Raw genomic sequence first — 23,084 nt, forward strand, 5'->3', positions numbered from 1 at the left:
TCTCCGGCAATAGCAAAAGCCTTTGATTGTTCACAGTAGTCTCTGTTGCGCTGAATGGACACTCGCACCGCCGTGATTTGCAGGGACAGGTAAAACCTTTACGACTTGTTAGGAACTACAATCTCGTCCCTAAAGTTTATTTATTTTAAAATTCCACCAAAGGTTTGCCTTCATACATGTGCAGGGTGTCACAAAAAAGTCAGTGTTTTTTTACTGCAAAAATAAACTAGGCATCGCCGAACGCTCATTCCCCGCCCAAAGGTAGCGCTAAAGGTCACAACCAGATGCCAATGTTTCAGCCCGATCCGACACCTTGTTCCAAAGTTATAAGTGATTTCTTGAAATTTTCAATGGGAAAATGGAGCCGATTTTTGTCCGTTTCCGGTTTCTGATGCCCATAGAGCACCATGTATTCAAAAACTCCGCCGGCCGCCAGTTTCCCATTGAAAATTTCAAAAAATCAGCTTTGAATAAGGCATCAGATCGGGCTGACACTTTGGCATCTGGTTGTGACCTCTAGCGCTACCTTTGGGCAGAGAATGAGCGTTCGGCGATGCCTAGTTTTTTTTTTTCTGTAAAAATAGAACCCTGTAAATTTTTTTGCGACATCTTTTATATTGGTTCTTGTCTCCCTGGTCAAAAAAGTCTCTTTTGTACTTGTCCCATTGTTTGTCAAAATTTAATCGATTCCTCCGATAAAAAAAAAAAATAATCGGGATTAAAATATTATTATTATAATGGCAATGTTCATTAATGAAGTGCCCACATATAAATATTACATGTAATTTTGTACAAAAATGTCGCAGCATTCCATGGCTAGTAGGTGTTAGAAGGTATTACTACTGGAGTTGTTACTAAACAGGGCATCTTTCTTTTATCTTATACCGTAGAAAGTGTTTTACATAGCTTAAGTAAAATAATATACATTTATTTCTTTGTCAGGCGGCTCAAGTGACAGACAACTCAATATTATTTGCTTTTTGAATAGCGCAACACACAAAAAAAAGAGTGCTTGAATTTGCCAAAATAGTTGCGTGGGCATATATTCCTTGATTGTGTCGTAATAGTTCTATCGAAGCTCGTTCTAAACGGGAGAGCTTGAACAACTCTCATTCTTAGTACTCTGCTAGGCTCACACCTTTAAGCTTCAATTAGCAGTTTTATGTTTGTCCCTATGCCAACAATTCATTGTTCTTTTTAATTTTTTTTATTTTTAGTCGCTTCTATCACCAAAGAATGATTAATGCTCATTTACAACGACATGAGTTTCTTGATTCTCTGTGTCATTCGATTTGCAATGCCTTCTATACTCACCATGCCTAATTTGTGGATTTAATTTGCTAGAAGTAAGGTTGTGGTACCATTACTAACTCTAGATAGTTCGTTATTCAAAAAGCCTAGAAACAATATTGCGATAAAAACTTATCTGCAGCCGAGGCGCATTAAAATGCCCCTGAAAATAATTTTTAGACAACCTCACCGGGGATAGTGTCAAAAAATAATTTTAGGCGAAAAAATATTTTTAGAGCAATTTGACGGCGCGACACGCGGTTTAGTCGGTAGTCACCTCCTTTCCACTTGTTTTCTGTCTGGGCGCGCGGAGGAGAGGTGAATCCGCTTCGCCTTCACGTTGAGGTAGAAAGAGCGGATGACCACCTCGTTGAGGCCGAAACAGCGAATTACGAATCCATGACGTCATGGACTTTGCGCGTAGAATTTTAAAAACATTTCTCGCCGTGAACATTGCTCTAATTTTTTTTTCGCGTAAAATATATTTGTTGACACGCGCGTCCGAACCAAACTGTATATAAAAAGACTTTTTGTTATTTTCAGGGGCCCTTGAAAGCTATGTCTGATGAAGCTGTCAAGTCAGTTAATTCCGTCGTAACTGTTGAAATTTTCACAATAATACTTTTAGCTGTAGACTGAGCTTCGCAAAATTGCCATTAATTTTCTCGACTTCTCTCGGCTAAGTTTTTTTTTACAGACTAATACTTACCTCTGTTTTAATATCTTCATCGGACGGGCATCCATCGTCGTTGCTGTATAGAGTTTGGGATTTCTTAGTCACCTTGAACGTCACCTTTACGAGTATCTTTTTTTCTGCAGAAATACAAAAGGAGAAACGAAAACAGAATTTCATTAGTTCAAACTATCGTCTTCGACAGATTAATGAACACAAAGTGTGGCGAGACCTGAACATCTTGTATCTGCCTGCAGGCAATGCGATTATTTTATTCACCGACACTAAAAACGTCAAAAAAACGTATCGCGGAACCACTGTTGTGAGCATTACAAACCACGCTTTGTGTCTTTTACTCTGTCTGTCACTGTAAATGTAACAAACAGTGTAATGTTTAAAGCCCCTTATTAAGAAATTCGCGTTACAAGCAATTCATCTATGATCGCCGTTTATATTATCTTCTGAAAGAGCTGAATAATTTGGTTAGTTCAAACAGAATTAGTTTCTTCTACAATCTAAATAGTCATATCATAGCCTTATATGTTACTCATAATTGTTCTGTTTGCGTTTTCAATATTAATCATACATAATTGTTCTGCTTGTGTTTTATCTGTTTGCTGAAATGTCATTATTGTGATGCTAATTCTTTTCGCTTATCAATCCTGGTGGTAGCAAGACCTTGATAAAGGCGGTCCTGCAAATATTAGTGACATAAGATTGCCATTTTCTGGCTACTTCACTATTGGCTAACGCTGTTTTTTTTCTTTAGTGCTAGGCATCTTTCTGTGCATTTTGTCGTGTATGCAGATGTCATTGTATTTTTACCAGTTCTTAAGTTTTCTTCTTTTCGTCTTAATTCCATGTGGCTGGGGCGAACCACAAATATATGCAAATCAGAAATTTATTCTTTGTACAAAAAATGTATTCCATGAACTTTCACGTATATCTGAGACAATACTTGTACGCCTACTCTCGTGCCCTCAAGAGCACGAATGCTGTTCAAACCGCCATTGCTTGAACCAAGAAGACTGAGCATTATGAGGCCGAGGAATATGGTATACATTAATTCATTTTCGTAAGCAAACCGGCGAGCCCCTAGAGGCAGTAGTGCGCATGCGCGATAGGGTGGGGCAGGAAATGCTGCGTCCTTTATTAACAAATCATTGGGAAGCGATGTGTTCGTCGTCGGTGCTTGTCCCCGTGCTTTTTAATGCGAAAGTATTAACCGTCCCATGGAGCAAAACGACGTTGTCTCTACTGTCTGTAGCAGTGAAATGGCAGTTAATTTCCCATCACCAAATACACAGCCACGCAGATGCTTCGTCACAAAAGTCAACGGGGCGCTCAAGGTAAAAGCGGACGCGCCTCAGAAATAAAACACAAAGAAAAAAGCACAGCAAAGCAGATGCATCGTCACGAAATGCCTGGAGCTCGCGGGCTTCGCCGCACCGCCGCAGTGGGGAGTGGGGCAACGAGTCTCCGTGAATTTACTTCGAAGTGCTTCCCGCACAGGCGATCATGATCCAATGGCGTCTATAAACTTTCCTTTTCATGCCACCTATATACGTTTTTGGACGAATCGGGCACGCAGGAGATACGATAAAACTGATATCGGCACCTTCCTCAGCTTTTCCCCGTCGTGGCGTTTTGACGAGAACGTAGGCTCCTGCCAAAACAACATAGATTTGCCCGGCCCGCACTGTGTTTATTCTTTCCCACACCTTAGATACGAATTGCGCCAGTAGCGTAGCGGCCGCAGTGCGATGTAACATAGGCAGAGCATACACATTTCTTCGAAGGTCCCCGTCTTAGCCAGCAGAGGATATCTAAGCCCCGATCTGGCTTCGTACGCAAAAACAACGTTTTAAATGACTTTTTTTTTTTTTTTTTTTTTTTTTTGGGGGGGGGGGGGGGGGGCGTTTGTTGTAAATGAAGCGCGTGGCGTTATTCGTCGAAACAAGAGACCGAATGAGACTCGTGCGTAAGAAAATTCCAGTATAAGATTCAGTGCTACAACCAATAACAACAAGGTAATGTGGAAATAAGCGAGATCCCGCATAATAGAGATAAGTTTTGAATGTAGAATTGCATAACGAGAAACGGTTTATAGGTGCTCCGTTTCACTCCAAAGTCAAGCAGCATCCGAAGTTACGATTCGATAAAGCAAATTGAGCAGCGACAAAAGTGCTTCGTCACGCGGCTCGACGTTTTTGTATGTTCGCTACTAAGGAGTAAATCGCGCAGAGGAAAGAACGGCAGCGAATTTATTTACAATCAACGGCCCAAAAGGCATGAAATGCATTTATGGGTATTTGGCGAGGGAATAAGCACTGTTTGGAAATTTCAAAATGACTCGTAGATTATGTGCGGCAGCCATCAGTTGGTCGTGCACTGTGAGCACGAGTGAGACGCGAACGCTTCGTAAGAATTCGGTGTGCACTCGGATCAGAGCGCATTCAACACGAGTGCTGCGTCAGTGCTCGCCGCGAACTCAGAAGCCAATCATGGGCTTCACGCCAGAAGCGATCAGACCAACTAGTGGTGGCTGTGCATAATCTACGCATCATTGCACTCTTTCTGAAAGGATCTACTGGTGAGGGAATTGGTGTGTCATGTGACGCACATTTCCCGTTAAATATATCGGTGAAACTGAATGCTTGTCTAGGTCACGTGACGTCAATTTCCCCTCTAGATTTAGCTAGTAAACTGGGTTGATGTGTAGGTCACAATACGTGAATTTTCCCGCTAAATTTAGAGGCTAACTCAATAGGTATATTGGTTACGTCACATAAATTTCACGCTAAATTCAGCAGGAAAACTGAATTCATGTTTTGCCTACAAGACGTGCATTTTCCCGCTAAACTAAGCGGGGAATCTAAGTTGATATCTTGACATAGAAGTCACATTCCGTCAATATTCCCGAGGTGTGTCAGTCACTTGACGTGAGGTGACGTAACATGACGCCATGTTTCGCCAAATTTAGTGGGTAAACTAAATTTGTCTATAGGCCACGTGACATCATTCTTTTGAGCTATACTTTGCGGGGAAACTGAATTGGCCTTTATGTCCCGTGATGTCAGGTCACGTGACATAAATTTTCCCGCTCAGTTTGGATGAGGAACTGACTTCCTGTATAGGCTTCGTAATATCAATTTCCACGCAATACTTAGCGGGAAATGCATGGACGGACGGAGGGACGGACGGACAACATTTTGGGATTGTGGGTAGCGTTAGAAAGCATTTCATGCTTTAAAAACCTAGGAACTCAGAGCATTTCCTCTGAGTCAGTACCTTAGTCTGCGTTGGCAACCATACAAAGATGATGATCATCTTGACGATGCACTTTTGTGGCTGCTTTATTAGCCCCATGGAATTGTGGCACCTGCTGTGGTAGTATAATTTCAAGACATTTCGCTTACGTTCCCGGCGCGGTATTGGCGAGGAGCATGCCACAAGTGAAAAGGGGCGGGTTGCTTCAGAAAGGAAGAGAAGGTAGCAGGAGAGGAGCGTACAGTCGCTTTTTTTTACGCTTGCTCCCACTGCCGTCTCTGCGCTTCATTGGCGACTTTCGCAACCCACGTCAGAGTCATGCGTTGCGCGTGTCGTTTAGAGGAAGGAGAGAACCACACCAGCGTGTCATCGCAAGAAAAAAACATGTAGAGGACGACAAGGCAATGCGTCGAATACATAAAACTAAGACAGAATTAAAGCGGAAGTTTTCATGACAGAAGAAAAAAATGAAGGACTGTGAGGAAAGTCGTTGCAAGAAAACTGAAGTTAACCCAAAGTGTCTGACGTATTTGCCAAGCGACGCGGCAGGGAATGACATGAGGGCTGACATCGAACGTGGACGTTCTCTGCACGTCTCATTGAATGCTATTTTTAATATTTTTGTTTGTTCAAGAAAATTAAATGCAGGGGAAGATTTTTTTAATATTGTCCTACCCAGATCTATTTGCTCTGTAGCAAAACACCTCTTGTGGTAACTTGTTATTCCTGATAGGCATGACATGTGTGTTGTGGCATAGTGCTTTTTACCATAGAGCAAATATAAATGGCACTAAGTAGTTCTACGTGTAGAGATGAATGCTTAATTTATTATCGTACAATTACAATATGGAATTCTACATGAGCACATTCTCCACACTCGTCTATTGAACTAGACGGTTTTGGTACAAGTGTAATACTGCAACCAAACGCTTGACTTGTGTCTTCATTGAAATTTGTATGGACAGTTTGTCACTAATGCCATCATCTATTAGACCATGATACATGTCACGTGCTTCTAAACTCAGTATGAATCTAGTTTTTACTTAGCTTTCACATATTTCTAAGTTCCAATAAACTCGTGGATTCTTATGATAGTTGCTGACTACTGTGCTGCAAATAGGAAGAAAACAGCTATGGCACCACTAACATCACCATCGCTATGGGGTTAGGAAATCATTCACAGCTGCAAAAGGAGACGGAGACTAACAACTGTTAGCGTAGAGAAAAGCAAAACACCAACAAACGGTGAAACACTAAGTAAAACTAAAGTAAGCACTGACAATGTTGACATTGTAGTGCTCAATCCTAGTTACTTTTTGTTTTTCCTTTGAAGTTCCCATTTGCAGTGGCAAACTAACCAAAAGGCAGAGTAGGCAGCTGCTTGGGGCAGCAGAAATTGGGGAAAGGGGGAACACTGTTCCCGGAAAGAATTAGAGAACAGAGGGGGCACTGACCAACAATAATTAGAAGATATTTATACGACTAGACGCCTTCGACAGGATAATTTTCTTTTATCCGCACTGATTTGTTGTGTGTTCCTCTGCTTGTCAGAATGGCACTGCAACGCCAAACGATTCTCATCGTGCTTGAAACGTGTGAAAATTACTTGCTCGGCGATCAAGTCTGAACTACTGCACTTGTGGTTAAATAATATCAAATACCGTTGTAACTTCGACGTCATGCAAGGTGTTACGGAAGTAGCTATTGCTCTAAAGTGCTCTAAAAATGCTCCCAAACTGGCCTGTAAACATATGTGCACATGTATGTGGATATTCCTTTAGTGGGGAGGAGGAGGAGGTACTTTTAGACTGCCTAGAACTGAAAGATGCTAAGTCCAACTCTGGTTATCTGCATATATGAGACAACTAAATTGCGCTCCTGGTCTAGAAATTAAAAATAATTTAGAGATCACAATAAATTTTGGTGTTCAATCTATGCGAACCCTTTTCAGGTCAGGGGCAGCGACACCAGTGCACACCATGCACCGCACAACTTGCATAAAGGAATATGTTAGAATACTATATCTTCTAGAAGCTTACACATGAGTACAGTAACATGAGTACAGTAGAATTTAGTGTTTAGGAAGGTAAGAGTGAAATTAATAAAATAAGTAAGGATGGGAAATGAGCCTCTACAAAACTCAGCATCAAAGTGTCGACCAAAGAAGTTGTCATAGGATGATGTTCCTTACGATGCCCGACCAGTATTTTGAAACCTCTCTTTAGAAACAGTTCGGCTCGTCGCAAACACATACTTGATGAGAATGGTCTTACTGCTGCTCTTGTCATTGCAAGGCGATGGTATGGTTGGCACAGCTGGGAAAACACGGGAATGCTTTACTAGCTCTATATCCACAGGGAGTTCTGCTTTGATCGGTTCAAGCACCAGGTTATAGAGACCTGCTGTGGCCACAATGCCGGAAGGTGCAATGTTCAGCCCTCGGGCTCAACTTTAAATCAGAAAAACAGCATTTCTGCACATTCTAGTGCCTTTCCATGGGGTGGATATGTCTATGTGTAGTTTTTGTCATAACCCAGAATTTTAAGCACAGGAAATGGGAGCGCTTTGCTGAAGGGTTATAGAACAAAACTTTAATGCATGTGATGGTCACAGCATTCAGCTATTGAAGAAGGGTCTTAAACTTTCAACATAAATATCCAGATATCAGCCCTGTCTTGCCTTCTTTACACAATGGTCTCTGATGCCGCAAGTAGTGTTATGATGTCTCATGAAAATGCGAAGGCTTCACCTCCCAGGAAAAGGCCACTGTCCTGGAATCTAATTGCTTTCGGCATCTGCTATAAAAACCATTTATTGAAAAGAATGCTGCCATCTACTGGCGTGGCCACCGTGCTGGAAAGCTCTGAATGAACTGCTGGTAGACCAATATTTTCTGCACACTGTACATACCGCAACTGAGATCGACACGTTCTACTGTCAATGCCTGCTTAGGAATTGGTGTGCAGTGAAGCACACAAATGACACTTTGAAATGGAGTGATTGTGTCAAACACCTAGGTAATGGAACTAAATATATTTTGTTTTTGGAGACGGGGAAAACAGGGAAATTTCCCATACATCAAACCGATGCTACCTATGGATCCCGTGATGATTGGAAAGACTCAAATTATGAACACCCAAAAGTCACGCAGAATTTTTTTTTTTTTTAGTTCTGCAGATAGAGAACGACCAAGAGCTCGTTCATGAGTGGTAAGAGAGATTTATAAAACTTGGTACGGGCAATGCTGTTGACTACCTGGCAGAAACAAATAGAGGGCGGTCGTCTTCGAAGTTCCAGAACTCCAAGTAGTTCATCACGTCGCGTCGACGAGAACGGCCGTATTTTCGCATCACTTTACGTAGTCTTACACAATACTGTGCTGAACATATCTCTTATCCTAGTCGGTATGATTTGTCGTCCCCACGAAGGAAAGGTATAAAGCCAAATATCTCTACAACGCGCAATCACCTGGAAAGTTTCGGTTGTAGAACGACACAGTTTTTCAAAGCTAAAACTGTACTCCTAAAAAAAGAAAAAAACTTATTGAAGATTGTCTAAAAGTTTCAAGAACGAAAGAAATGTCACTTTCGCTGTTTTCATATTTAAAAGAAGGCGTTCGCGGCATTATGATGCGAACGGAAAAAGTGTACAATAATCTGCTGATCGCCGAGATTATGCACCGCCGCGGTACTACGAGCCAATCGGAATAAAGGATATACCTTTAAAGCATACATAAACAAGGTTTTAAAGAGCAATACCTTAGAGGTATGCGCTAATAATTACGCACGAATAAGTACTTTGACATTAAAAAAAATGGGGAAGACTAACTTTAGCCCCAGAGCTGAGTACCTACACCGGTTAGGGCTAACGCGCACTCAGAGTGGGTAGTCAACTTGAAAACAGGGGTTGATTAACACTCCACACGACAATATTTTGTCTTCTTGTCACTATCGAAGGTCATTACGTTCATACAATCACGCTGTTATAGCCTAAAACACTTATTACGTCCACTTTTTCCCACCGCGTCGACCGCCACAAAACAGTCACCATTGCTTAAACACGGAATTAAGAAACAACTAAACGCGAAGCGCCCAATATTGAGCGCGCACGATAGGCGGGGTTAAGTGCTATGTTTAGCGATAAGCGTTATTGGTGTAACACATCGAAACCGAAGCTAAGCTTAGTTTCCCGGCTAAGCTCAACTTTCAGCCAAGCGCCGTTGGTGCAACCGGCCCCGACACGCTGAAAGAACGGCTTGCATAGTTTCATGAAACGCGCTAGGAACTTGATGCCGGTCTTTAAGTCGAATTGAAAAGTTAGAAAACGAGGATGCGTGCCATAGATTCGTTCCGCGCATGCGGGATCCAGCTACTGTCAAGTTTACAAATGCGTTGTGAGACCGGAATTTCGGGAAGTTGACATATCGATAATGTGGGGAAAACACGTATTAATATATAAATGTGTCGCTGCTAAGTGAACAAATAATTAAAGTCATAATTTTATAGACGTTTTACGACCCATCCGATTTTGTGGCAATCGCAACGATCCGGCGCGCATATACGACAATTAAAAAGCTATCGGATTATTAATGTTAAGCACTTACCCAATTTGCATTTCTTGCCCAGCAGCTTCATTGGCGGTTCGCAAGAGCATTGGTCCTCGCCGTTGACTACTTCACACTTTCCAAATGGTGTTCTGCGGCACTCGTTCGTCTTGCTTTCGCTGCATGTTGCTGAAAAAAAAAACGGAATTATTATATGCAACGTAATATGAGGCACGGGTGACCGCACCATGCTCCGTAAGGAGAGTCACTAAGAACCGTTTAATACTCACCGTCAAACTTTTTTGTTAGAAAAGCGCAGGACCATATATATGACTAGATGCTTTCAAATTATTTTGCTACCCTAAATCATTTCGGTATTGCGCGCACTCTTGCTCATTTGAAATAATCGGAAAATATACCTTGAGCGAACACTTTCATCACGTATAGTAAACCTGTATTTAATGTTGTAAAAACATGCTTAATTAGTAAGCCATTGATAAGATCAACCCCGTGGACTACGTTCCTTGCTAGTCCTACTTCATATTATTGCACCATGCTTGAGGTTGACGGAGGGAGAATTATTACTCCCGAGATATTTGTTCTCGTAATTTTTTTACCTTATATGCTAGCGGATTGGGGTTGGTTTGAAACGTACCCGTACGTTGATAGAGTGCTGCGTCATGTTGTCACAAAGCTCAACGCTGCTGAATGTCTCGTTGTTTATGTGGGTCTTCACTTCGAGGAGTGGTTCTAGATCATCGTGAATGTTTTCGAATGTTTAAAGACGTTAATATATCATCTCCCTTCTCAGATCACACTTCAGAAATTTTTTTCGTTAAGAACACGTCTTCAAACGTGATAGCATTACTCTAAACAGAGCTCCCCCCCCCCCTCCCTCAACGACTCGCTCTCTTTATGACTTGACTGTGCACTCCATCGTCCCGGTTCACTCCATGCGTCCTCAACTTGCTTAAGTTCTGTCACCTCTTCAAATCACGCGCATGCCTAGGTTTTTGGTTGCTTCGTTCGAACGTCATACTACACAAACTGCCGTTACACGCAGGTTTCCCGGCGTGTAAGAGCGTCTCGCAGCTGGCCCTGCGCTATGATAAAGGCGAGACGCTAGCTGGTAACAAGCAGGTGTTATTCAAAATACTTTACAAGAGAAAGGAACCGACTATGCTCCGTTCATCTTTAAAGGCCAATGAAACGATTTTTCTACTTTTGCTAAATACTGCTCAGAATCGCTCTGTAACTTTAATACCTAAATAAACTTGACTTATTTTTTCTTTCTAAACAAAGACAATCAGCATATAGATTCGAGAAATAGGAGCATCGTTCATCCCCTCAACTTGGAGCCAGAGCAAGCGGCCGCTTGGCTTGGTGCCTATGTTATGCCAACAAGATTATAGGGGCCGTGAAACGATATCAGGTTGGAATGTTCATGACTTTGCAGAGGCGTACTGGTCTTAGCCTAACCCAAGTATACTCGCACAAACCAGCACTGAGTCAAAAGCTTTTTTGTCGCGGTGAATTTGCGAGGGTAAAAGGAGACTGCTTCCTTCAGAGTTTCCTTCGCTAGAATTGATGATGTAATTGTGGCATCGAAACCACCCGCCTGCCGACAGTCAAGCACGGCTCATGATATGGACACAAGAACGGCATGAGCACTCGGCTTCGGCTGGTAACAATCAATGCCTCACCGGCCACTCGGGTAGTCGCCCTTCTACAAGCGCTGCGGTGATGAAAATAGCGAAACAATGCCCGGAGCTCAGCACACGTTTTTCACTTCGCCGACCCCAGCGCGTGGGTATTCTCAATGTTGGCGGCATAGGGTAGGCACGTGGCAACGTCCCCGGTTATTCTGGCTACGAGGTGACGGGATGAACTGTGCTCATAATTCTAGAATTGTTTTTTTAATGCCATTGCTTAGAAAGAGACTAAGGCAAGTTTTTTCTCAGTTATTAACATAAGAAAGTGATTAAATATTGAGTGATTGTAAGTAATTTTCAGCGAAAGTAGAAAAATCGTTCTATGGCTCCTTTAATCATATCCACGCACTGGCGTCTCCAATGTACAAAATGCGCGGTGATCAAATACATTGTTTGAGTTCAGCTATTCATCACAAAGCAATAGGACATTTTATAACATCATCGCCTAGAAGTGGTCAGGTCTCCATTACCGGGAAGCATATGCATTGAGGGAAGAAAACGATCATTCAATTAAATATATCAAAGTTAGGGGACGGACAAGGCAATGATAGGTGGCACAAAATCGGGCCCGGAGCGGGGATCGAACCTCCAACGAAGTTTGCGGGTTCAATCCCCGTTCCTGGCTCTATTTTTCGCCAGCCCTCTTTCCTTTTCCCTTCCTCTAAATTTGATAAATTAAATTTAATATTCACTTTCTCCCCTCTTCGTTTACAATATATATATATATATATATATATATTATGTATGCACATTTGAAGCGAAAGGATATATAACAACGGACTGTCTTTTTTTCCTGCCTCTTGCAATTTGCACTACTTAGGTTCATTCCGTTCGCCCGCTCAAGGTAATAAAATGAAACATTATGTCAACATTACAACATTACAATGGTTCGCTTTCGTTAACAAAGTTTTCGGTCACACATATAGTGCGGCTCTTCAAAGACCTTCATGCGAGATAATAGAACCCGTGAAGCGGCATTTCGGACGCCATGCCTATAGAGTAGAAATATATTTAAAATTAACTGATGTAATTATTGCAACTTCAAAGTTCGAAACCCCAATCACTTCCTAACTTCTGAGCGTTCTGAATTCCCAGCTGAATGTTTCACACTCACTCCTGTCAGGAATAGGCGTTGATTCGGTTGATGTCGGCGCCTCAGAAGTGCCGGCTGACGTGGTTTCTGGCGTAGTTGCAGAACTAGCAGAATCCGTCTTGCTCACTGTCGTCGCTGTTAGATATACATAATTCACGGCACATTTACAGACGGGACGACTGACACATTGTCAACTAACCTATGAGGTTAATAGTGTAGCAAGAACGTTTGGTTTTGGGGTTGCGAAATGGGAGGTGGGGAGTGGAGGGTGTCGTCTATCTGTAGGGGTGTGAACTGTAGCGCCACGAATATGGGTCGTCTACATTTTGGAGAAAAGTTTTTAGAAGTATAAATAGCCGTGAAGCCTACTCTACTCCCGCCTAAGCCCCAGTAACCAGTACCAGAAGGATAACAACGTGGATACCGGTTTATTTACCCAATAGATTCTACATACTAAATGTTCAGTGCAACTCACTGGATAGTAAATAAGCTGTGCGAATTACGAAGGCAAACACGACGGGGACGGATTTTAAGGAATATAATGCCACCTCGAAATTGATTTAAATGCATGCCAGAATTACTGCAAATAAAAATTAAACAATAAATTTTACTCCCTGAAAGAAGTGCGAACTACTCTTGTCCTCCCCTAACTGTCCACATGGAAGCAAACCTAGTTGCAAGGGATTTCGCTTACCCCGAATAGGGTATTACTTTAAGGTGTCTAAACCTGAAATTCAAATACCTTGTACATTAAGGCACCATCTATTATCGTGTTTTTTCAACTTTAAAAAAAATTAAATGAAAATATTTCTGGCCACCTAGGTGTATAAAGCGTCAGGATTGAACACTACCTAAGCACTGGATGATGGAATACTTAATTTGATGATAAATCATCAGCTGGTAAGTGCAGTGCTATGGATTGCACGTAACTAATTTGAACGATGGTATCTACTCTACTGCTGTTGCTTAAGAGAAGGAGGAATACAATTAGTATAGTTGAGGCAGTCACTGCATGTGGCCAAAAACCTCCAGCTCCAACTGACAACCCTCACTACCGCAAAATATATTTGACGCTCCTAGGATGAAACATACCGAGCCGCAAACAGTGCGCAGGTTGCATTTTATATACAGCGAATTACAGATAAAACAGTGTACGGAAACCCACAAATTATGCACAGGCTTAAATATTCAGGGCAAGACACATGTTGATAAAGATGAACAATACCACATTTAAATTTAGATATCTATTACTCACACTTTTCGGGGTCTGAACGTGTTGACGGCGTTGATGGTGCTCTGTCCTTCGAAGAGCCTTCTGAAATACTGCCTGTGGTTGGTACAGTAGATGCTGCATGTTGCTTTGTCCCGGCGGATGCTGTATTTAGCGCATCTGCTCCCTCCTTTGTAGATTCTGTAGATTTTACACCTCCGACCTCTGTTGATGCTGTAGTTTGCGTATATTCACCGCCACCTCTGTGTGTTGTAGTTGGCGCGCCCGGCTCAAGCTTTGTTGATGCTGTAGTTTTCATACCATCTCTGGCGTCTGTTGATGCTGTTGTTTGCGTATCTTCACCGGTATCTCTGGTTGTTGTAGTTGGCGTACCTTCCTCGCTTTCTGCCGATTCTGTAGTTGTTATACCATCTCCGGCATATGTTGGTGATGTAGTTTGCGTATCTTCACCTTCTTCTCTGGTGCTTGTTGTGGGTTCACTTGCCTCGCCCTTTGTCAATGCTGTAGTTTTTACACCTTCTCTAATTTTTGTTGATGCTACAGTTTGCGTATATTCACCAACATCTCTGCTTTTTGTGGTTGACGCACCCGGCTTGACCGTTGTCGATGTAGTTTTTACACCATCTCCGGCCTCTGTTGATGATGCAGTTTGCGTACCTTCACCGACTTTTCTTGTGGTTGTTTTTAGTTTACCTCCCTCGTCTTTTGTCGATGCTGTAGTTTCCGTAACATCTCCGGCCTCTGTGGATTCTGTAGTTTGTTTATTTTCGCCGGCGTCACTGGTTGTTGTAGTTGACGCGCCTCCTTCGCCTTTTATCGACGCTGTCGTGTTCATAACATCTCCGGCCTTTGTTGATTTTGTACTTTGTTTATCGTCGCCGACATCTCTGATTGTTGTACTTGGTTCAGCTGCCTTGTCTTTTTCCGATGTTGTAGTTTTTGTACTATCTCTAGCATTTGTGGATGCTGTAGTTTGCGTGTCTTCAACGACATCTCCGGTTGTTGTAGTTGGCGAGCTTTCCCCGCGCTTTATCGATGCTGTGGTTTCTACAGTAACCCCGGGCTCTGTTGATGCTGTAGTTTGTGTATTTTCATCGCCATTTCTGCTTTCTGCAGTTGGCGCACGAGGATTGACCCATGTCGATGATGTAGTTTTTAGATCATCTCCAGCACCTGTTGATACTGTAGTTGGCGTTTCTTCACCGACATCTCCAATTGTTGTAGTTGACGTACCTGCTTCGCCTTTTCTCCATGCTGTAGCTTTCATATCACCATCGGCCTTTGGTGATTCTGTAGCTTGTTTATTGTCACGAGCATCTTTGGTTGTTGTAGTTGGTTCACTTTCCTTGACTTTTGCCGACGTTCTAGTCTCTGTTTCATATTCGGTTTCTATTGGTGCTGCAGTTTGCTTATCTTCACTGGAATCTCTTGTTTTTATAGTTGGCGTACCCGCCTCGTCCTTTGTAGACGGTATAGATGTTGCGCCATTTCCAACCACTGCCGGTGTTGTAGTTTGCGTAACTACACCGCCATCTGTAGACTCTGTACTGGACTTGACTGCAGCAGCTGTAGAGAATCAAGAAGGAAAAGGAAGAAGCGACTGATGAATACGAAGTAGAAGGATTAGGGCGGTTTAAGTAAAACTAAATCAACGGAATCTGAATCATTGCGTGGCCTTTTAACGTCCTACTTATGAAACGGAAAAAATCCTCGACATTTTGGTGCCGAAACATGGGAGGCTGCTCCACGGCATCATCTCCCAATCAAGACGATACTGCGAATTTTCCGGGTACTTGGCACTTTCTTTGCTAACCTCAATTGCACTATTTGGAAACTTTAATGACGGGGACAAACCATAGGGAACGAAAAGCGAAGACTTTTCAAGAAGAATTCATGCAACACTGCAATAACCTATCGGCCCCACCGCAATGAATATATTAAAACCGAAGCGTACCATTCTACGAGGCCATAGCACCAGCATAATAAACGGCGGTACTGCACTCTTCAACAACCCTCATTTAGACCTTACCAGACTCACATCTGAATAAAATAACGCCTTACTACGGGCAACGCATAGCTGGACAGTTTGAGCCGGTACTTCCGATTGACGACTTTGAGGTCAAGTGCACAGCAGCTACGAATTTCAAAGCCAGACCAACTTGTTTCTTGCCGAACTCTGCTTTGAAATTGAGGGACTGGAAATTAGCAGACGCTCACTGTTCGGGTGGTCCGAACGACTACATCCAGGATGAGTGGATCTAGGCTACCAAGGCTGGAAATATTTACATTCAGGTGGAAGACAACAATTGGCGGACACTCTGGGTTCTTGGAGTGGATCGTTCGAAAGAACGATCCACTCCAACCGAACGTTGTTAACAACAAATGAGTTCCATTATTAGTGACGCTACATCACTGTTGACGCCGCAGCTGCAAATGCCGGCCTACCAATAACGGAAGGGTGCTATGCCGGTGACATTGCTTACTGAAGCAACGCTTCAGTGATCTACGGAGTATAGAGCAAGTGCATTGGCGGCCCTTCAAAATCTTCCACAAAATCTATCGTCTACAGATACACGAGGTTTGAGTAACCTGCACGACGATGCGCAGCTGAGCAGCAGATATCTTAATGCACTAAACGTGCCGACATCAAACTTCTTAGACATACTTTGCGATATCTTCGTCACATCGATACCATACGACATCGTGGTGCAATATTATACATGAGTTAGATACAAGCTTTCAATAAATGCAGCAACAGATCAGTGTGACGCAGCCACATCACCTGCACCTGCGTCTACATCGGCACTCGACGAAAAGCTACAATTCCTTTGCATTGAAGTAGAAAGCAAGTGAAAATAGCAACCACAGTACACCTGGTACGAAAGAAAGAAAACCAGAATCTCTTCGAACTGCTTCCGCTCTCCACAGCTCGTCACTTTCACTATCAGCTGAATGTTTCTTCTGTCTCTCAAGGAAGCATGATACGCACTTTTGCGATGCTCAAAAAACAATGCCCATCGAAAGGAAAATGTCAGGAAGAGACATGTTATGTTTTGGCTGTAGCACCAAAAGACATCGCGCAAGTGATCACCTAAAGGCGGTCGTGATGCGAAAATTTCAACGGACGACATGTATTAACAACGCACGATGCGTATTCGCCCAGACAAAGGAAGAAGAAACAAACATGGAATCTGTCGTCTGACTTTATTCTTCTGACCCGAAGCAGAAGTCTTCGGGCGGGCAATGCGAGTGCAATCCCATTCACCACCTCATATTCGGTGCGTGGAAAATCAGTGAAGAGGGCAGTGGCTATAGAGGAGGCACCTTTGATGTAGGCAGTCAGCGATCATTCATCACAGAAGATGTTGCACTGCGCCTAAATTTCAGAATATTAATAAAGATAAATCTAAGATTATATATGTTTGCTAGCACCCCAATCAAGGTATTACACTATAGCAATGTCGTTAAGGTTCGGCTTAAGAGCCAGTATGAAAACACTAGTGCGCAATCGAGGAAATTACCTGTAGTGTTTGTATTCCGATAAACAGACAGCTGGATCATCACCCCGTGTCCATGATAGTTCATTGCCCACTTTGATAGCTGAATTATGACCACGTGTCTATGCTAGGGCGGCGCTTCCTTTATCCTCTTTTCATCTTGATACAATCGCTTCATGGCTGTTTATACTTGCAGTGCTTGACCAGCGATACGCGCGGTTTGAAGGCCGGCTGACAATAAACCCAAAGTGCTATTACTACTCGGCTGTCGTCCCCCTTCTTGGACACAACAAGATCTTGCCGACGAGGATGGTGACACAGACTGTTGAGAAGTTCCACGGGGACCGTTAAGACGGAGACTCAAACAAGGGTGCAAGAAGGACCACGAAGTATATACTCGGAAGCATGCAGGATGCACCACGAAGTATCTACTCGGAAGCATCCACGATTGGGCAGGTGGAACCTTCTGATGAATCTCCGTCAGATTGGGAGACATACGAAGAAAGGATTGACGTATTCTTGCGAGTGAATAAGATTTCAGACACGAACAAAGTAGTCACCTTTTTGAGTATCGGGGGCCCGAAGACGTACAATTTGTTGAAGAGTTAGACCGCATCGAGCACGCCAGCCAGTCATCCTTTAGTAGAGCTGCAGAAAGCACTATGGAAGCATCTTTCGTCCAGGCTATCAGTTATCACGGAAAGCGCAAAGTTTCACCGGAAAACACAACAAGAGACCCAGGGCATCCCGGAGTTCTTGCCGCGCCTCAAGCAATCGACGCAATCATGCAACTTCTGTGCGAACCTAGCAGAAACGCTGAGAGACAAATTCTTATGGGGGTTGGCCCGGACTGAAATCCAGTAGAGGCTTTTTGTTGAGGATGCGTCTTTGATGTTCAAAAGCCGGTAGAAATCGCATTATCAGTAGGGGCGGCATCCAAGAACGTGACAGAGTGCCGGCCTAGCAGGGCAGCACAGGAGGATTTCCCAAGTTTTCTGCAGAGGGAGGACGTGCGCCAGACGGTTTGCTGTGCACGCGATGCGACTTGCGTCATCACAACCGGGCTTGCCGATTCCCAACAACGACGTGTTTCAGATGCCACTGAGTGGGGCATACTCAGAAAGTGTGCCCCTCGCAATCGACGCCTAGTTCCCACCCTCTGAGAGCGTCCCTACACGACACATAGCGAAAAGACTCCCGGAGGAAAAACTTTGTCGTGTTCGAAACCGCGGAGGACGTCGAGCCACTGCTTCAGGCAACGCTAGAGAAACCGTGTTTTGGACTGATTTACTTTGCGATGTGTGTTCAGGGAGTGCCGCTTAAAATGGAACTGGACACTGCAGAAGCTGTATCTTTGATGCCGCCCCGGATGTTTCGGTCGTGCTTTCCGCAGATGATGTTACGGCCGGTTTCGGTGTTACTTCGTACGTACACAGGGGAGCGCGTGCGCCCGAATCGGCGACAGTAACCGTGGTACATTAGCACCAGTCTTACCAGCTGCCTATGCACGCACTCTACCAGGAGGGTTCGGCTCTTACAGGAAGAAACTGGCTGTATCAGTTCTCCTCAACTGGAGAGCTGATACAGGTGTTTGAGGCTGGGACATCGCGAGCCTCAAACAGGTGGATGCAAAAGACCACCAGGCCTTGGGACAAGTCTTGGACGGACGTCGCCAGTTGTTCAACGATATACTCGGCGAGATTCGAGGTGAGCAAGCTCACCTATCTATCAAGCCTAAACTACACCCAAAGTTGTGTAAAACTAGAAGCATTCCGTTCGCGCTAAAAGACGCAGTGGAGAAACAACAGGAAAAGCTAATTGGCCTGGGGGTGATTGAGCCGATTTCGAGCAGTTGTTTTGCCTCACCAATTGTACCGGTGGTAAAGAAAGATGGGAGCGTACGCATCCCCGGGCATTATAAGGCATCGTTGAACCCCTCCTTAAACATCGGCAACTATCCCTTACCCAAAACTTAAAAAAAAAATTGGCACTCTCTCAGGAGGAAAAGTGTTCTCCAAGATCGACCTGGGTAGAGCATACGCAAGTGGTGATGGACAAGGTTTACAGCGAGTACCTCACCGTCAATATGCACAAAGGACTTTTTGCGGTAAATCGCCCAGCATTCGGGGTTGCGTCGGCACCCGCGATTTTTCAGGAGGTGATGGACAACATGTTAAAGGAACTGAAACTGTAATATGCTACCTAGATGACATTCTGGTCATGGGGAAGAACGAAAGACAACACCTTGAGAACCTCGATTTGCTACTAACCCGGCTGCATGAAAGGGGAGTGCGAATTAAGACAGAAAAGTAGGAATTTTTGAAACCGAAATTAAGTTTCTGGGTTACGTGGTCAGTAAGCGTGGAATATCAGCAACACCAGAGAAGGTGAAGGCCGTGCTAGGTGGCCCATCTCAATAGATAAAAAGCACCTGAGAACGTTTACGGACATGGTATCATACTACGGAAAATTTTTGCCGGAGTTATTAAGAGTAAATTGAATCTGCGTTCTGCAAGAGTTCCACTGTGGGATTGGAGTGAACAGTGCGATCTGGCGTTTGAGAAAGTAAAAGAGTTGCTTGTAAAATTGCCGGTTTTGGCACATTATTATCCGGAAGCCCAGCTCGAGGTAGTGTATGATGCGCCACCATAGGGGTTGAGCGCCGCCTTCGCGAAAGTGGAAAAAGATGGGTCCAGACGGCCAATCGTCTTTTCATCGCGCACGCTATCCCCAAGTGAACGGAACTACAGTCAGTCGGAGCGAGAAGCGCTAGCCTTAATTTTGGAAGAAAGAAGTTCCATTAATACATTTATGGCAGACAGTTCGGCTTGGTAAGCGATCACAAGCCTTTACAACGATTATTGGTCCAAGACCGGTGTAGCGAGCATTGCGGCAGCTCGTTTGCAGAGGTGGGCAATTACGCTGTCGGCGTACCATTACAATCTGGTTTACCGTTCAGCTGACAGCAATGTAGGAGCAGACTGCTTGTTGCATTTTCCTCTTCCCGAGAGTTGCGAAAATGAAGCGACGACGAAGTAAGCTCCTGTCACGCATTTCGGTGGGAAACATTTCCAATAACAAGCTCGGACATCGCGAGCGAAACTTCACGAGGCCCGACCCTACGACAGGTACTTCACTCGGTTACAGAACAATGGCCTGAGCGCGTTACGGATGAAGGAATAAAGCCTTTTGTTTAAAAAAAAAAACAAAAAAACTGGAGCTGTCGGTGAACCAAGGATGTTCATTTTGGGGAATGCGCATTGCGGTTCCCCAAATTTACAGAAGACAATCTTGGACGAGCTGCACGACAGACATCACGGCGTGGTGCGGATGAAAGAGGTGGCCCGAAGCTACGTCTGGTGGCCAGGAAGTGACGCCGACAAAGAGAACACCGTGTAAACGTGTGCGGCCTGCCAGCAGCAACGGGCGCTTCCTACCCAAGCTCTCCTTGACACCTGGGCTTGGCCTACAAGGTCATGGGCACGGCTCCACCTAGACTTTGCTGGCCCAATTCTTCAGCGCAATTCTTTTTTTTTGAGGCGGCAGACGCACATTCAAAGGGGCCAGAGGTATCTCTGCTGCCCTTGACCTAGACAGAAGCTGCCATCGTAAGCTGCGTGACCTCTTCAGCCGTTTTGGACTGCCAGAGGTGATTGTGTCAAATAACGGGCCGCAATTTTGCTGTGGATAATATCAATAATTTTTAAGAATGAACGGAAAATCAAACATATGCGCTCCGCTCCATATCACCCATCAAATAGCGGTTTGGCTGAGAGATTCATTGAAACAGTGAAAGAATCCCTTCGAAAGGACGTAAAAGGCCGCTCCCTTGTAGAGAGAATGGCCAGCTTTCGTCTAGCGTACCCGAATGCGTCACAGGCAAAAACCTAGCACTCTCCGGCTTCATTTTTGATGCGACGACCCCTTAGAACTCAACTCGATTTACTGAAGCCTACTGCTCGTTCAGTGGTAGAACAAAAGCAGTTCCAACAGACGCAGTGTCAAAGAAAACTTCAGAGGTTATTCGCCATTGATGAAAAAGAGTTTGTGAAAAGCTTTAGAGAAGGTCTAAGGTGGTGTGAGGCAACGGTGACATAACGATCGGGACCAGTGCCTTATGTGTTACAGGTGACTACACCACGTGGAGTCATGGATTAGACGAGTCATCAGGACCACATACGTTCAAGGGCGGACCCGCAAGCAACGTCTACCAACCACGTTTACGGCGCTTTTGGTGAGGATCCCTGGCAACCATCTGGATCACCGACCGGTACTGATAAACCATGCGCCGGGCAGCCCCATGATTAAGCAGCGGCCATAGCTATTGAAGACGCGAGGGAGTCTCCCAGAAGAGGCGACCTATCGACGGAACCGTTCAGCTCTGAGGATACTCATCACAACACAGGGCCTTCGCTAGGTGCCAGAGGCAGCGAAGCCTCAATCCGACCTCGGTACCCAAGAAGGAAAAGACGTCCTCCAGATCGGTACTCTCTTGTGCAGTGATTGGGCCTACGAACATTGGGGACGAGTGTTTTGATGGGTTAACTAGTTCCAATTATCTCTGTATGAAAGCATAACGTTTCGCGTTGTACCTATTAAATTTGTGTAATGCAAGCCTCGTCTAGGGAAGGGGGAATGTAGTGTTTGCATTGCGATAAACTAAAAAGCTGGATCATCGCCCCGCGTCTATGCAAGCGCTCAGCCCCATTTGATAGCTGGATCATCACCACGTGTTCATGCTAGGGTGCCGCCCACTTCATACTCATTCTATCTTGATAGAAACGCCTCATGAATTTTTTTGCTGGCAGTGCTTCACCAGCAATACGCGCAGTCTGACTGTCGGCGGACTATGAACCCGAGATGTGGTTACTACATCGCTGGCGTCCTCCTTCTAAGACATAACATTACCACACCGGTAATTTGCGAGGACTTAGTTGATTCGATCGCAGATAAGATTTCTTCGCGTTTGAGAGCGCTGCTCTTAGGCGCCCGTTTCCTGTTGAGCGGCGTCGGCGTCGCCGTCGCCGTCGGCGTAACCGCGCGGTGCATTATGGGTAGATTTTCCCGAAGGAACCCGAGGTCCTCCCGAAGGAACCCAAAGTCCTTCGGGAGAACCTCGGGTTCCTTCGGGAGATCCTCGGGAGAACCTCGGGCTCCTTCGGCAGAACCTCGGAGGATCTCGGCTTCCTTCGGGAGGACCTCGAGAGGACCCCGGGTTCCTTCGTGAGGACCTCGGGAGGACCTCGGGTTCCTTCGGGAGGACCTCGGGAGAACCTCGCGTTCCTTCGGGAGGACCTCGGGAGGACCTCGGGTTCCTTCGGGAGGACCTCGGGAGGACCTCGGGTTCCTTCAGGAGGACCTCGAGTACCTTCGGTGACCTGGGGGAGGGGGGTCACGTGACTCCCCGAGGTCACGTGACCCCCGAGGTCACGTAACTCCCCAAGGTCACGAGACCCCCTGAGGTCACGTAGCCCCCTGAGGTCACGTGACCCCCCCCCCGAGGTCACGTGACACCCAAGGTCAAGTGACCCCTCCCCACAGGTGACGTGACCACCGAAGGTCACGTGACACCCCCAAGTCACTTGACCCCTGCCCCTTCCGACAGCACGTGACCCTCAGTACCCTTCCCTCCTCCTCCTCAGGAGTCGCGCTCTAATTCGGCGTTACAGGGAGCTGTAAACGGCTTTCATTATTTTTTCCATCATCAAAAGGAAGGTTTGGCCCACTTAATGGTATTTTCTAGCGTACAAAGTTCATCTGGAAGAAACCTGCTCA

At 44.8% G+C, this 23,084-nt stretch overlaps 1 protein-coding gene across 1 annotated transcript in view; it reads right to left on the reverse strand.

Moving 5' to 3' along the window:
• LOC8053346 (mucin-22) overlaps window positions 1-23,084 on the reverse strand; it is a 65,383-nt gene that overhangs the window by 32,280 nt on the left and 10,019 nt on the right. The window contains exons 2-5 of the mRNA XM_029991984.4: window positions 13,837-15,378; window positions 12,603-12,716; window positions 9,837-9,965; window positions 2,000-2,103 (exon numbers count right to left, since the gene is read on the reverse strand). Coding sequence (XP_029847844.2) covers window positions 2,000-2,103; window positions 9,837-9,965; window positions 12,603-12,716; window positions 13,837-15,378 — 1,889 coding nt within the window. The remainder of the gene's footprint in view (window positions 1-1,999; window positions 2,104-9,836; window positions 9,966-12,602; window positions 12,717-13,836; window positions 15,379-23,084) is intronic.

This window comes from Ixodes scapularis, unplaced genomic scaffold, assembly GCF_016920785.2.
Source record: "Ixodes scapularis isolate PalLabHiFi unplaced genomic scaffold, ASM1692078v2 PGA_scaffold0__279_contigs__length_252992795, whole genome shotgun sequence".
Lineage (NCBI taxonomy): Eukaryota > Metazoa > Arthropoda > Arachnida > Ixodida > Ixodidae > Ixodes > Ixodes scapularis.